Here is a 14,405-nt window from a genome sequence, read left to right on the forward strand (position 1 = left end):
TCCAGCTGCGATAGCTCCTGGGGGAACTTGACGAAGAACTCGAACCATTTGAAAATCAAATGTGAGGTGCTTTAAAAAACTGATGTTTCTAGTCTAAGTTTTCCCGAAATATATTTTTAACAAATGCACACCTGATTTGTTTACTTTCCTGAGATTTTACCGTGTTACAAAAGAATCATGCCTACTCAGAATACCTTCATGATGGGTATTTTTTATCCTATAGTATTTTGTTGGTTTTTACAGCCGTTAAATATAATTTTGTTGTTGTTGTTAAATGTTTATGTTAGCAGAAAGTAGGTAATAAAACCACTATAAAATATGCTTCCCACCCCCAGCCCACATCTCCCTGAGGATTCCTTTGTCGCATCTCTAACATGCACATTTCTTATTTTAATTACTTTAGTGACAATTACAAAAAAAATTTCAGCTCTTATTCATGACTCCCTGCAAAAGGTTTTATGAGTTAACTATTATTATGCCGCACCACAAGCCTAACTCATTATTTCTTATTTTAATTAGTAAATTTTAAATGGTCTGGTTTGACTTCAAAGATAGGAATTCACTGCAACTTTAGTGTTTGTACAGCAGTAAAATACAAAAGAGCTAACACAACAAAAAAGCATTATTTTCTTCTGATGACTTAAAGTGATGATATACTTTAAAGGTATACCAAAATCTAGGTTGAAACATTAATGTTTTGGTGAATATTAATGTTAGAAATGTGGTTCCAGTGCCCATGCTGCACAGTATTTTTAATGAGGTGATAATTGTTCAACTTGGTATTTCATACTATCCCTACCATAGGTGGTACTGAGGGTTCCCTCCATTGTTTGTGAGGTTACCCAGAGATTATTTATTATACCGTGTAACATCTTTTTTACCTGGGGCGATTTTTACAAGAAGGTGATGATACAAGGTTTTCCTCTAGATCGAAAGCGGTTTTTGCCTGTATCAGTGACACAGGAGACAGTGGTTCTCTGATTCATATGCATTGCTCATGGGCTAGGTTTGATCCTAAAGGTACCCTTACCAAGGGAGAAATGATTACATCTACTCTGCAACTTAGCCCAGTAAAAACAGATATGTACAAGTTGATAGTGAAGCAGGAATATATGTAGTCTGCTGCAAACTCATGAAAAAGCTCGAAAGCATGAGCTAAGAACAATAGGTCAGTATGCAATTATTGTCCGTAAATGTAATCTGTTCCTTTGTGGTCCTCCTTCTGCTTCAGTGGGGCTACCATCTGTGTGGGTATGATGTGTGCCTGCCCACTCGCTGTGTGAGGATATTGAGACCGTCCAAATCAGTTGAGAGGTGGAATTTAATAGGAAGTTTAATAATACCTACTTGACTTACATGGCGGGGAAAGGCACCTGCACAAGCTTAGGATGGGAATGAGAGGCAGTTAAAAAGCAGCGCTGTTGAAAAGACTAGGGTCTGTTCTACCATCCTTGGAGATGTAGTTTTGGACCACACACTTTGAGGAATGTTGGCGAGGCAGGGTGTGTCCAGAGGGAGGGACGGACTAGATAAATGAGGAGTTGGGAGACCATGGTGTGAGAAACATAACTGAGGATGTACAACGTGAAGATGAGAATCGTGGAGGTGAGGGGGCCGCCATAGCTTTCTTCCAGCACTCTTAGATGAGGGACTAAACTTGTCTGTGAGGGCAGCAGAGACCAATAAATGAAAGTTAGAGAGAAGAAGTGTCCAACCCATTATGAGGAAGCTTTTCAAAGCCGTCAGCCTTCTCTGGAGAGCAGTGGACTGGCTCATGAGGTAGAGTTTTCTTGGTCACTGAACATGTTTCATGTATCAGCCAAATGGTTACTTAAAAACTCCTTCAGATCTGAACTGTGACTCCTAAACTATTAAGTGCTCCTCCAAAACAAAGGCACAATTAAGCTCTTCAAAGAAGGCCCAATGTGAAGTATGGACAGGTTTTGTCTGAGCGCCTCAAGGATGGGATCTTTGTATCTCTAATCCCCTGGCACACAACAAATGAGGGGTGTATGTGAGAACTGAAATTAAAAATTAATTGGTGAAAATATTTGTCAAAGCAGAATTAATTACGGATAGCCTTACTTTATCGTTTATTGAAAACCAGGCAGCCAGAAAAGTGTTTAGCTTTAAATTTGGAGGTTTAAAAGGTTGTCTTTAGTTTCCACTGCTACCAAAAAGTAAAAGCAAGGTTAGAATCGATTTCTGACTTTTGTCTTGGTGCGTTTTTTTTTTTTTTTTTTTTTTTTGTGAGGAATATCAGCCCTGAGCTAACATTCATGACAATCCTCCTCTTTTTGCTGAGGAAGCCTGGCCCTGGGCTAACATCTGTGCCTATCTTCCTCCACTTTATGTGGGACGCCGCCACAGCATGGCCTGACAAGCGGTGCGTCAGTGCATGCCTGGGATCCAAACCGGGCCCACCAGCAGCAGAGCACGCGCACTTAACCAGTATGCCACGGGGCTGGGCCCACGGTGCCTTTTTTAAAAAGTCTTCATTTAGTGCAAAGTTAGCATAGGATCATAGGGCCATTTCAAGGATATTCACTGTCCTAAACTAAACAAGGACCCTACTTAGGGAAGAGATGGCAAAGAGCAGAATTAGTGAAATTTTTTTTAAATGAGCACTTTTACTGAAGTTTTCATAAATCAAGGTTTTTGTTTCTTTTTGATAACAGAGGTAATTTTGTTTAGTGAGGCATGTGATTGAGTTTGTAAATGATTGTTATTTGTGCAAAAGTAACTAGGGAGAGGCTATAGTGGGAGTTTTTTAAAAGTATTTTATGGCGTTCTCTACTTTGCAAATGCTTTTGTATAGATTTTTCTCCCTGAATCCATAAAATAGAATTGCCATTTTACAGATGGAGAAATGGAGACAGAACCGGAGTGAGTTTGGGTGGGGGAGCTGGACTTGGCTCTGAGTCTTCCTCCTCCTAATCTCCTGCTCTTTCCAATATACCCCTTGGTGGTTCTCCCCATGTGATTATCAGTGTGTAGCAAATAAGACACCCATCACATGCATCAGTTAATTCAGGCCCTGTTTAGTGTTTTATTGTATAGATTACTCATACGTTCCTTAGTAACCACACACAAATTTGTAAATTTCCACATGAGTCTTTGAGTTTTACAGCCTGAAGTTGGCTTCCCAACAGCTAGAAGATTTTAGTTTCTTAGTCTATATATCTTAGGTTAGCTCAGTCCTAATGGCTCCTGCCCTTGTTACAGTTTATATACCTAGGGTACATACCTTTCTGAACACAGGGATGTATATTGACTGTAACATACACCATTCTGTACCCATGTACACATGCACAAGGATGTGTACACAAGTCCAGACATGCAAGCAAAACTAGTAGTACCTGTCGTGAGAGTTTAGTTCATTACACTCAGGACTGCTTTCCCCTTATGGGTGAGATCCCTGATGTCGTCTTTGCCTTTGTCTGGGGAAATCGCCACAGGTTTGGAGTAAGCCGCAGATCCCCAGCCTCCATTGACAGGCAGAACACCCAGTCAGATATTGGTGGTGGCAGCGGAAAATCCACACCCAACTGGCAAAGAAGTGAAGATAGCATTGCCGACCAGATGGGTAAGTAACTAATTTCTGCAAAAAGCAAGTTGCTTTTACACCAAGGTGACTTTGGCCACCTCTTGATGTCATCAAAGCATTCTGTTGTATAATACAGCCCTGGTTAATAAATGTGAATGAGAACGAGGTCTCGGTTAGATTATGTATAAATGAAAGCAACAAAGAAGACCTGAGAGAAAAGTCAAAGAATTCTAAGTGACCCCAAATTTAAAAACAGAAAGGACATAGGAATTATTTTCAGCACCAAGATTCAAGTGCCAGACTTCCAAACCACATGTGTCCTAATTACCTCCCTCTCCCCTTGTCTGTTTGTTTGTCTGTTCTTGCCTAGTATGAGTACGCTGAGAGATTCCTTGGTATTCTTCATGTCAAGTTTAAAAAAACAAAAAAACGCGTACAAAGTGGGAAAGAGATACAGTTGTTGTTGAGTCACATCTGTAGCTTGGTTAGAACTCTTTCCTCCTCATATGCTTTTCCCCCCTCAGTCTGCTATTAAGCTGTCAGCTAAGGACATGTCTTTGCAGTATAAAACAGCTGGGTGGGAAAGGCTTGCGTTAGTAAGCCTTCATTTGGATTTCTGGCACACAGCCCTTTCTCTCTCTCCCTCTCTCTAAGCAGTTGTTCTGCTGTGACACCGTAGCACTAGTTGATACAATAAAATTTTTCCATGAAACAAGATTAAGTTTCAACACAGTAGCATCCACACAGTTGATTTAGTATCAACACACTTGATACATCAGGGACTTGAATCTAGACTGTTAGGTGTTTTTTTTCCCTCTTTATTTTATTTTTAGTAGTAGTACTGTCAATGTGGGATAAAAAGAAGCAAATTTCAGGGCTGAAAAAGAGAAACTTTTAAGACAAGACCCATCTTTTTATCTTCTCTGCAAACGCATTGTTTGGTTGTGTTTTAATGACTGTGCCCATGTAAATGTACTAACCGTGAACATGGGAGGGAGTGGAGATGCATTCAGCTAAGACCGTAGTGGAGGAAGAGAACTGTAATTCTTAGGTTCTGAAGATATGCTTTGTTCCAGCAACTTCAGTGGGATGTGCCTTGTTATTGAAGCCATCTGTCATTCCCCGCTCTCATCCCACCCACCCCAACACAAAAAACCTGAGCATATTCTGATCTGCTGTTCTGCTCCTGACAGAAGGTTTTTAATCCCGTATGTTTTGATACTGTTGAGATGGTAACGACACATGTGAAAAGGATCCCTTCTTCAGCATGACTTGAGCAGCTTTTTTTGGCTCCTAGTGCAGGCTCTGAACAAAGCTGCCAGCAAGCCCTCTGTGCGGTGTTCAGTGTCACACTTCCCACTCATGTGAAGTCACATGGGGAATGAAAAGGGATCTTGGGACTGGAAAGGGTAATTATAAGGTTCGTCCTAGACCGTATTCATTCTTTCACAAAAACCTCCCTCGAGTCTTTTTTTCCTTGCATCCGCTTTAGTTCAGTGGCATCCCACTCTTAATAGATAAGACTCTGAAATTAATATCAGTGAATCTTTTTAACACATTTGTTCATCCTTTTGGTAAGGTATACATTTTTTTTTAAATAAGATACTCCTAGAACCTGCCAGAGAAGCCTTTTTTACCAAGTGGTGGCTTTTCTCCATCTAAAATCTAAGGCTTCAAATAAAATGTTAAAATAAAATAAATTTTGATAATTTTTGGTATTCTACCATTTTAGAAGAATAACCCAGTCTTTTCTAGTTGACACATCGGAAGGAATCAGGGGCTTAGTTGGTATAAGTCATGCTAGGGAGAAATCAAGAAAAATCATTGTGGCATTCTCATTACTGAGTACACTATATTGAGTGTATGAAGGGCTGACCTTTATACAATCAATTTGTAAGAACAAAATTCTCTAATGACTTTCAGGTCACTGATTGAAAATGTTGAGGAGATTCTTATTTGTTAGCCAGACCCACTTGTCTTTGTACATCAGTGTGTTATAAACTGGTACCCCAGTGGAGACAAGGAGTTGAGCTTGCTTAATTGGCTCACTCATCTCAGTGGATGTTGGTGTTTCTGCCTCTCTACTTTTGGAAATGGTTGAGAGAATCAAAGAGCATGTTACCCAGTCCTTTATGTGTTAGGAATGGTGTTGCAAAAGTCCAGAATTGTTGCTGTTAGCTTGTAGGTGTGTTAAAGAAGCTAAATTGCTTGCCTGTCACCTTTGGAACCCCATCTTGAACGCCAGCTTGGAGTCCAAAAGGAAGCAATTGTTTTAAGTAAACTAGTTGCTGTGTGTCTTTTCTGTTGTGCTTAGCTTACAGTTATAGAGGACCTCAGGATTTCAATTCTTTTGTCCTCGATCAGCATGAATATACAGGTAAAATATTTCCAAAGTGTCATGGTAAGTAACACGTGATTGCATCCATGCTTGTCCAGGTAATGTAGACCAAGCTAGGTTAGCCACACTTCGCAATGAATGAATTTCATAAATTTAATCCATATATTCTAGACTTTCCCCCCCAAACCAAAAGTTGATTCCTAACTTTGCCGCATTGTTCATGGCCTTTGGTTTGGTGGTACTTGGCTATGCTAATGTGTATGACGTGACACATTGTCACCATCTGCAAGCTTTATCCATCAGCCACTTAGTTTCTAACATGCTGTCTCTTGTGTAAACTCTCAACAAGCTTATTGCTGAAATTCAGAGTTTGCTGGTCAGTGAACTGAGAGATGCAGTGGCAAGCCGTCCTCGTTTGTCAACATGTGCCTATATCTGTTTGGTGCCCGCACCATAACATCCTGTGCTGTATTCCAGAGCCAACATGCCATCTCCCAGCAGTATCAAAGGTACTGCCAGCTTTCCGAGAGAGCCCCAGTGGGAGATTAATGCGGCAGGATCCAGTGGTTCATTTGTCTCCAAACAAACAAGGGCATGTAAGTTAATTGTAAAATAATAGATTCCTAGCAATGTACTCTCCTTGCAATGTGAAAATGGTACAGGTCTGCTCTGCTCTTTCTTCCACATGGTCAAAGAGGAGGTCATCCTGGCACAAGGTGGGCATTTGCTGCCATGGCCCTGGAATTCCTTCTGCCAGTGGCCCTAAGGTTGCTTTGAGATGAATTGAAATTCCTCATAGGTACGCACCTGCTACCCACCCAGATCTGGATAGAAGCCCATCTGATGCAATAACAAACAATCCTAAAGTGATAGGAATAGAAATGTGCTAGAAGTGGATTTTATTTGTTTACGCAGTTGTAAGCATGAGATATGGTTGGAGCATCCATCAAGGGGACAGACAGACAGCTTCCTGAGGACTCCCCCTACTACTTCTCTTATCTTCCACAGCGATACACAGTTTTGTCCTTTTACCATAATAATATACAATTCCTTATCACTTAGGGTAGAATTGGGAATAAGAGGTTATCAATTCCTCCCCCTTTAAATGAAGTTGATTTCCTTCATCTGTGTGTTCACTGGAATGTGTATTTATAGTTACGTCATTGTATAGGTTGAGGTAGTACTATATTTCACGTTCACTAATTTATAAGATGCTCAGAGAACTTTTAATGAGAGGGCTCATGTAGATTTTGCTCTAGTGAGATGAACATTGAAGTTAAAAAAACGGGAGAGAATACAGGCGCATGCATGAGCTAGCCCCCTGTGCTACGCTGCATAGGGAGAGGTTTACTGACGAAACGTGATGTTGTAAATGATAGATTATCCCAGTCGATCTGTCAGTTCCCCTCTTCCATTAATAATTTTTATATTGATTACATGGTAAAATAATATTTTGGATAGGTTGGGTTAGATAAACTATATTCTTAAAGTTAATTTCACCTGTTTCTTTTTACTTTTTAAAATCAGGCTACTAGAATATTTAAAATGACAATGTGGATCACACTATATTTCTATAGAAATCTGTTATATACTTTATACCTCAGCACATCTTGGACTAGCCACGTTTCAAGTGCTCGGTAGCCACCCATGACTAGAGGCTGGCAAATTCTACAGCACAGGTACAGAGCTAGAGAAGTTCTGCCCTACAAATATTAAGAATAAATGAAGGCTTTATTAACATAAAAGTTGTTGCCGAGAAAAACTTGAGTAGCATCAGTAAAGTAACTGGGCTTGATTGTTTTTAAGGAGAAGAGATGCTTCACTTTGAGGTGAAACTGGAGTGTTTTCCTCCTGTCCCCTTACCCATAGCTGGTGAAGAGCATGTTCCTTCCTCAGGCAAGAGACAGATGGACAGACACACACACACAATTCTTTCTCTCTTAATCTCCACCAAGTATCTGGACTTCCTGCCTCCATCTAATTTAAAATATTATTTTGTCCAGATATCTTTTGAAATCTTATTTCTTTGGTAAACTATAAAACTAAGCAACTAAGCCACTGTGTAGAAAGGGTTCTGTACACATTTTTCTAATTGAGATGTAATTTCCATACCATAATATTCACCCATTTAAAGTGTACAATTAAGTGATTTTTAGTGTATTCGCAGAGTTGTGCAGTCAGCACCTTGATCTAATTCCAGAACATTTTCATCATCCCAGAAAGAAACCTGTATCCTTAGGCAGTTACCCTGACTCTTTTCATCCCCTCCAAGCCCTCAATAACCACTAATCCACTTTCTGTCCCTATGGATGTGTCTATCTATTCTGGGCATTTCATATGAGTGGAGAATCATACAATATGTGGCCTTTTGTGTCTGGCTTGTTTTTTTTCACATTTCATCCGTATTGTAGTATGTATCAGTACTTCATTTCTTTTTATGACTGAATAATATTCCATTGTATGGACATACCACATTTTTTTATCCATTCATCAGTTGGTGGACATTTGGGTGGTTTCTACTTTTTGGCTATTCTGAATAAATGCTACTATAAAATTCATGTAGAAGTTTTTGTGTGAATGTGTTTTCATTTCTCTTGGGTATATACCAAGAGCGGAATTACAACTGTTTTCCCACAGTGGCTACCCACTTTACATTCCTACCAATAATGCCAACCATCATTACTGTTTGCCTTTTTGCTTAGAGCCAACCTAGTGTGTCTGGAGTGTTACCTCACTGTGGTTTTGATTTGCATTTCCCTAGTGATTAATGATATTGAGCATCTTTTCATGTGCTTGTTGGCCATTTGTATATCTTCTTTGAAGAAATGTCTATCTAAATCCTTTGCCCATTTTTTAATTGGGTTATTTGAAGTACAAGAGTTTTTAATTTTGATCAAGTCCAATTTATCTATTTTTTTCTTTTATTTTTTGTGCTTTTGGTGTCATATCTAAGAAACCATTGCATAATCCAAGGTCACAAAGATACATGCTTATGTTTTCTTCTAAGAGTTTTATAGTTTTAGCTCTTACATTTTGGTCTTTGATCTTTTCTAGTTTATTTTTCTATGTGATAAGGATCCAACTTCGTTCTTTTTTGTGTGTGGATATCCAGCTGTCCCAGCACCATTTGTTGAAAAGACTATTTTTCCCCCATTGAATTGTCTTGGCACATCTGATAAATTTTACCTCTAAGCACTCCTTAGAAAGCTGCCTCCTAAATAGATGCTAATTGGGGAAGGGAAAGGAGATCTGTTTAGGAATAAGTCTTACATTCAGCCTCCTATTTAGTCAGTAATAGGGCTTTTCTAATTATAAGCCCTTTGGAAGTGTCATTTCCTTTCTATTTGAAGATTAAGATACTAAAGACTAACAGTTTAGGTTTTTTCTCTGATGAAAATGATCTCAAGACTGTTGACACTTTAGCATAAATCAAATAATGAAAAATGGATGCTAAAAAAAAAAACGTTTCCAGCATTCTCTGCTATGGACACATCTGAACAGATTTTTCTGGGTCCCTCCTGTCTTATTTGGTTTGTCATCATAGGAATTTTTGTGCCTTGAAAACCCCATAACTAGACACATTTCACAGGGTCGTTCCCCTGTTATTTTTTCCCTGGTGTTCAAGAAGCAAAACCTGCACTTAAATCAGTCTTGCTTCCCTTGCAGTCTGATAGCCACTACTCAAGCCACTCCAGCAGCAATACCCTCTCCAGCAACGCCTCGAGCGCCCACAGTGACGAGAAGTGGTATGACGGGGACCGCACAGAATCCGAGCTCAACAGCTACAACTATCTGCAAGGTACCTCCGCCGACAGTGGCATCGACACCACCTCCTATGGCCCCAGCCACGGCAGCACGGCCTCCCTGGGGGCTGCCACGTCGTCACCTCGCTCGGGGCCAGGCAAGGAGAAAGTGACACCCCTGTGGCACAGTTCCAGTGAAGTGATCGCCATGGCAGATCGGACTTTAGAGACAGACAGCCATGGCATGGACCGGAAAGCAGAGTCCTCCCTGAGCCTGGATGTCCACAGCAAGAGCCAGGCCGGCTCAAAGCCTCTGACCAGGGAGAACAGCACTTTCAGCATAAATGACGCTGCTTCCCACTCGAGGTAACTGCCCTTTCCTTCTGCCACTCCATTCCCAGCCCCGTCCCACGGTGACTTCCGGCCTCATCCCACTTTAATTTCCTCAGTGGTGTATAAAGAAAGGGGGTCTTTCATGCAGTGACAGTTATTTATATGTATTTAGAGCCTTTTGTTTGCCACCAAAATACTTTATTCCTACAATCCTAATGCATTATTTTAAACTATGAGAAAAGTTTTCAGATTTATTCTTTGTAAAGTTTTGAGTTTATGAAAATTTTCCTAATTCATACCAGAATTAGAGAAGAATTTTATAATTTTGGCTTTCAGGTAGTGATAGAGAATATAGAATGGGACAGTCTCTTGAAAATATAAAAGGAAATCTTGGCCATCTTTTTAAAAGAAAAGGGTCTCTTCTAAGACTCACATGGCATTGTTCATGATCTAGACGCTTTACACTGCCTCTCTATCAGAAAGCTTCACTTACCCAATGTCCGTATGTGATTGTTAACTGGCTCCTGACAGTGATGTGTTGAGGGTGGGGTTATCCAATAGAAAAGTGTGGCTAAAATTAGACACATCCCATCTACCTTTCAGAATAGAAGAGTGCACATTCCTCTGTATCCTTGGAGATCCCTCTGATAGGCAAAATAAATACTATTTTTTATTTCCTCTTGGATTTGAGCCTAAAATCCAAACTATGACAAGATTCTTCCTTTTAGGGGAAACATTCCATCACTATCTTTTTGGACCTGTTGATATCTCTGGTGGTTTCTCCTTTTACCTTTTATTATTGTCCGTTGCTGTTCAGCTGATGTGACAGCATCTGACCTTACTGTCGTCTGGGCCTCTGTTATTATTATGTCCTAAAGACAAATAGCAGAGAAGCTGAATTTAGTTTCACTTTTCAAATGAGAACCCAGGCACATACTCTGTTAGTAAACCCCAGATAATCTTAATGAGAGAGAACATCCTCTTCTTTATTTGGGTGGTTTAACCTGATCAGTTAGACATTCAGTTCTCTCATTGTTTCTATGTTGCTACTGATAAGATTCTTGAGCTTCCTGTCTTTTAAAATTCCAAGTTGACGGTTGGGTATGATGCATTTCACAAGTTTTGTTTCTGTTTACCACTGCCACCCTGCAGTACTAAATTGTGATTGTCACAGGTCTGGAAACTACTCAGCCCCTAAACAAAAAGGCAATTGGGAAAGTAGTCCTGGTATTCTTGAGTCCAGGCACCCAGTTGCCTTTCCACATTTCAGAAAATAGAATGTTTGATTCAAGTGGGTTAAGGAAGTGTTAGGAAAAGTAGAACAGAAAGCTGAGCATCAAATACCCTAATGATGTAATATGGTCACAGAATCACATGGCACAGAATTATGACACTTACTTGCTGTTTGGAGCATGCTCCACCATCTCATCAACTCCAGCCTGTGCATTGACTTAGAACATTTTTCCAAAATAGTTTCTCTGTGGTCTCTACGTTTAGCCTGACTCCTACCTCTTTGGTGTTCAGTTCTTCATTTTGAAAGGAGGGTGTCTTTTTAAGAATCATGTTCCCTCTGGGGATCTCTCTCTGATCTAATTTGATGGCAAGAGAAAGTCAGTTATAGAGGTCTTGTCTAAAATAGTTTCACCATGGACTAAAGTTGAAAGGGCTCGGCCTCTGAAGGCAAAGCTCAAAATGTCAGCCGTGCCATCTAACAAATCTGACAAATCCCAGGGGATCTACAAAGTCCCCCCTGAAAAGTAGGCACCTGGCATTATCTGAATGTGCTGACTGAGGCTGCCTGAAGGCCTTGAAGGATTATCCACATTTTCTGCTTCAAACTGACCACGCAGAAATCATTTAAATCATCACTTAGAGATAACTCTTCTGCTGAAAGTCAAACTTACTAGAGAAGAGAAGAATGTGGCCTTTCAGGAAGGGGGGCAGGGCTGCCCACCCACTGATCGCCTGAGTCACATCCATTTCTAGACTCTGGTAAACCGGGATGCTTTGTGACTTCAGTCAGTTGATCTTGGCAGAGTGAGCTGGATAATCAGAGCTTTTGCAGACTTCCTTTTCTGGAGGAAAGGGGGACTTAGCCACCAAATGCACATTGCTGGAGAAACTAAAATCACTGCAAATTAGAGTGTTTGTGTCCTCAGAAGACAGGAACAGCAATTAATGTGGAGATCTCTTGACAGTGCATAAAAGAGCTTGTACCTGGGACTTGGTGACAGAATCTAAATTACAGTGATTAAGTTCCGCTGTGTATTTCTGGCTGGGCTGTGTTCCTACCCACTCTGTCCTCCAGTCTCCCTGTAGGTGATCGTGCAGGTTTTTGCAGCACCCCATGAGAACTGCATTAATGTAAGGTGGTAATTACAAGGGGTTGTTATATTCAAATGTCATTAAGAGAAGCCATATACACTGATAACTCTCTACAATTAAAAAGTCTATTAATTGCTTTAAAATGTTGCTCCCTAGAATATACATGTATTTTCTGTGAAGTTTGGAAATTTAGGCAGAGATTTTTATTTTTTATGTTTTTGTAATGGCTGTTTCACTTTCAGGTCTTAAACCACTCAAAAAATGATTTGTGGCAAGCCCAGGAGAGATGAAGATAGTTCCAGTTAATACAGTCTTACCAGCTGGGTTCATGTTTTCTTAGAATCCTGTCTTTGGCAGTAGGCAGTGCCAGTTGGTGTGGTGGCCAACAAGCTCCTTACTTAGCGTACAGAGCTCCAGGCCTCTAACCAGTGGTACTGCAGAACCAGACTTAAGAGCACACGTCATAAAGCTAAAAACCCCATCTCCTACTTGCCCATACACATCTCTTCTGTAAATCCTGACCTCACCTGTTTGAGTGTCCAGACTTCTGCACCCACCCTTATTAGCTGGCCATTCTGCTTCTTTGAACTCTTGCTTCCCATAGGCCCCCACAGCCCTGTAGCCAATTGGTACCCACTTATGTGGTCACATATACATTTTTACTGCCATCCAGTGCAAGAGGATGTCTCACCCAATTGTTCATCCTAAGCAACTTTGCATAGAGTGTGCCACCATGAGTATAACAGATAGGTGCTCAATACACCAACATAATAGGCACGTGCTCAATACATTTTGATGAACAAATAGGAGTAGCTTCTTCCTAATGTTGCCAATTTTTGCCTGATGACCTATGGCTCCTAATAATAAACCAATTGAAAATAGCATAAATCTTCAACTCCTGCCTCCTCTAGAAAACACTACTACATTTCAAAGCTTATTGTATGGAAGTATCAATATTTGCAAGAGCTGTCGTGCTTTTCTGTGTAGGTGTGTGTATAAAACATGAAGTCCTTGTACAGTAAAAATGTTTAAATCTGCAAAATATAACAGGGAAGGGCTTTATAACAGCTTATATGCAAATATCTATCAATATCTGGATGTAAGTTGGTCGGTGTCTGACATTCGTAGAGGGGATGATTTAAGGCGGGGAAAAATGCCTGCCCGCCGTTGTCCATACAGTTCAGTTTCATGAATGTGCTTTTTCTGGTTGACCTAATAAGTTAACTATTCATGCCAGAAAAGCTGTGTGTTTCTTGAGAGTAGAGGTAAAGAAGGGCTTCTTATATTTAGTTTACCCTGGACATTAAGGCATGCCTCAGGCTACCATAGCATACTGGACTATCTATGTACGTGTGCCTCTGTGTGTGTGAGAGCTGGCGTGTTTCAGTTTTGTTCTCTGCCCTCTTTGGCATCCTGTGTATGTGAAAAATATGCCTGCCTTGTTTGTTTAGAAATTATTCTGTTGTCTTTATCTGTAACATTTCCCTCTGAAATCTCTTCTACCTGGATTTTTTTTTTAATTACTAACAATTAATTGCCTCTCTTCTACATTTTTTTCTTAAGGTGAGAGTGTCTTTTTTCCAAGTTTTATGGGCTAATTCAGAATTTGCAAGTGCGGCGTCTAAAATGACAAACCCAGGACTTGTCTTCAATATTATGTGGTTGGCTCTACCTGCCGTATGTTTACGGATTGTTTTCATTGGTAATTTTTGCTTTGTGGTCCTGCTGACCGTGAACATTCAGGATTCTATTTTGTTTTGCTTTTATACAGCAGGACTCCAGGTCATCTGGCCTAAGGTATCTTGCCCTATTTCTTCCAGCTTATGAGAGCAGCTGATTATTTTATCCAGAACTTTAGTGATGTTTAGCTAACTTCAATGACCAAAAAACAGAAGCACTGTGGTTGAAATTTCAAGTGAACGTTGAGAAAATGAGACCTCTGTCAAGCCACAGATGTCAGATTGCTCAATGCAGAGCTCACCAACAAAAAGTTTATCATTACTTTGTTCTGTGAAGCAACTAATGCATTCATCCAGTCGCTTTGGAAAGCCCAAATTCTACAAATGCCGTTAAATCACAAGACCAAAATGAGTTCTGAAAGGACAGAGAGTCCATTCCT

The 14,405-nt window shown here is 40.3% G+C and overlaps 1 protein-coding gene across 13 annotated transcripts in view; it reads left to right on the forward strand.

The window, feature by feature from the left end:
- Positions 1-14,405, forward strand: part of SIPA1L1 (signal induced proliferation associated 1 like 1) — a 357,896-nt gene that overhangs the window by 310,734 nt on the left and 32,757 nt on the right. For 9 of the 13 annotated variants that reach the window (XM_058567248.1, XM_058567256.1, XM_058567261.1 and 6 more), the window contains 4 exons: positions 3,459-3,586; positions 5,862-5,948; positions 6,363-6,481; positions 9,552-9,994. In XM_058567248.1, the coding sequence (XP_058423231.1) occupies positions 3,459-3,586; positions 5,862-5,948; positions 6,363-6,481; positions 9,552-9,994 (777 nt within the window). The remainder of the gene's footprint in view (positions 1-3,458; positions 3,587-5,861; positions 5,949-6,362; positions 6,482-9,551; positions 9,995-14,405) is intronic. The other 4 variants (XM_058567257.1, XM_058567258.1, XM_058567259.1 and 1 more) reach the window with 2 other exon arrangements.

Source organism: Diceros bicornis, chromosome 24, assembly GCF_020826845.1.
Source record: "Diceros bicornis minor isolate mBicDic1 chromosome 24, mDicBic1.mat.cur, whole genome shotgun sequence".
NCBI classification, from domain to species: domain Eukaryota; kingdom Metazoa; phylum Chordata; class Mammalia; order Perissodactyla; family Rhinocerotidae; genus Diceros; species Diceros bicornis.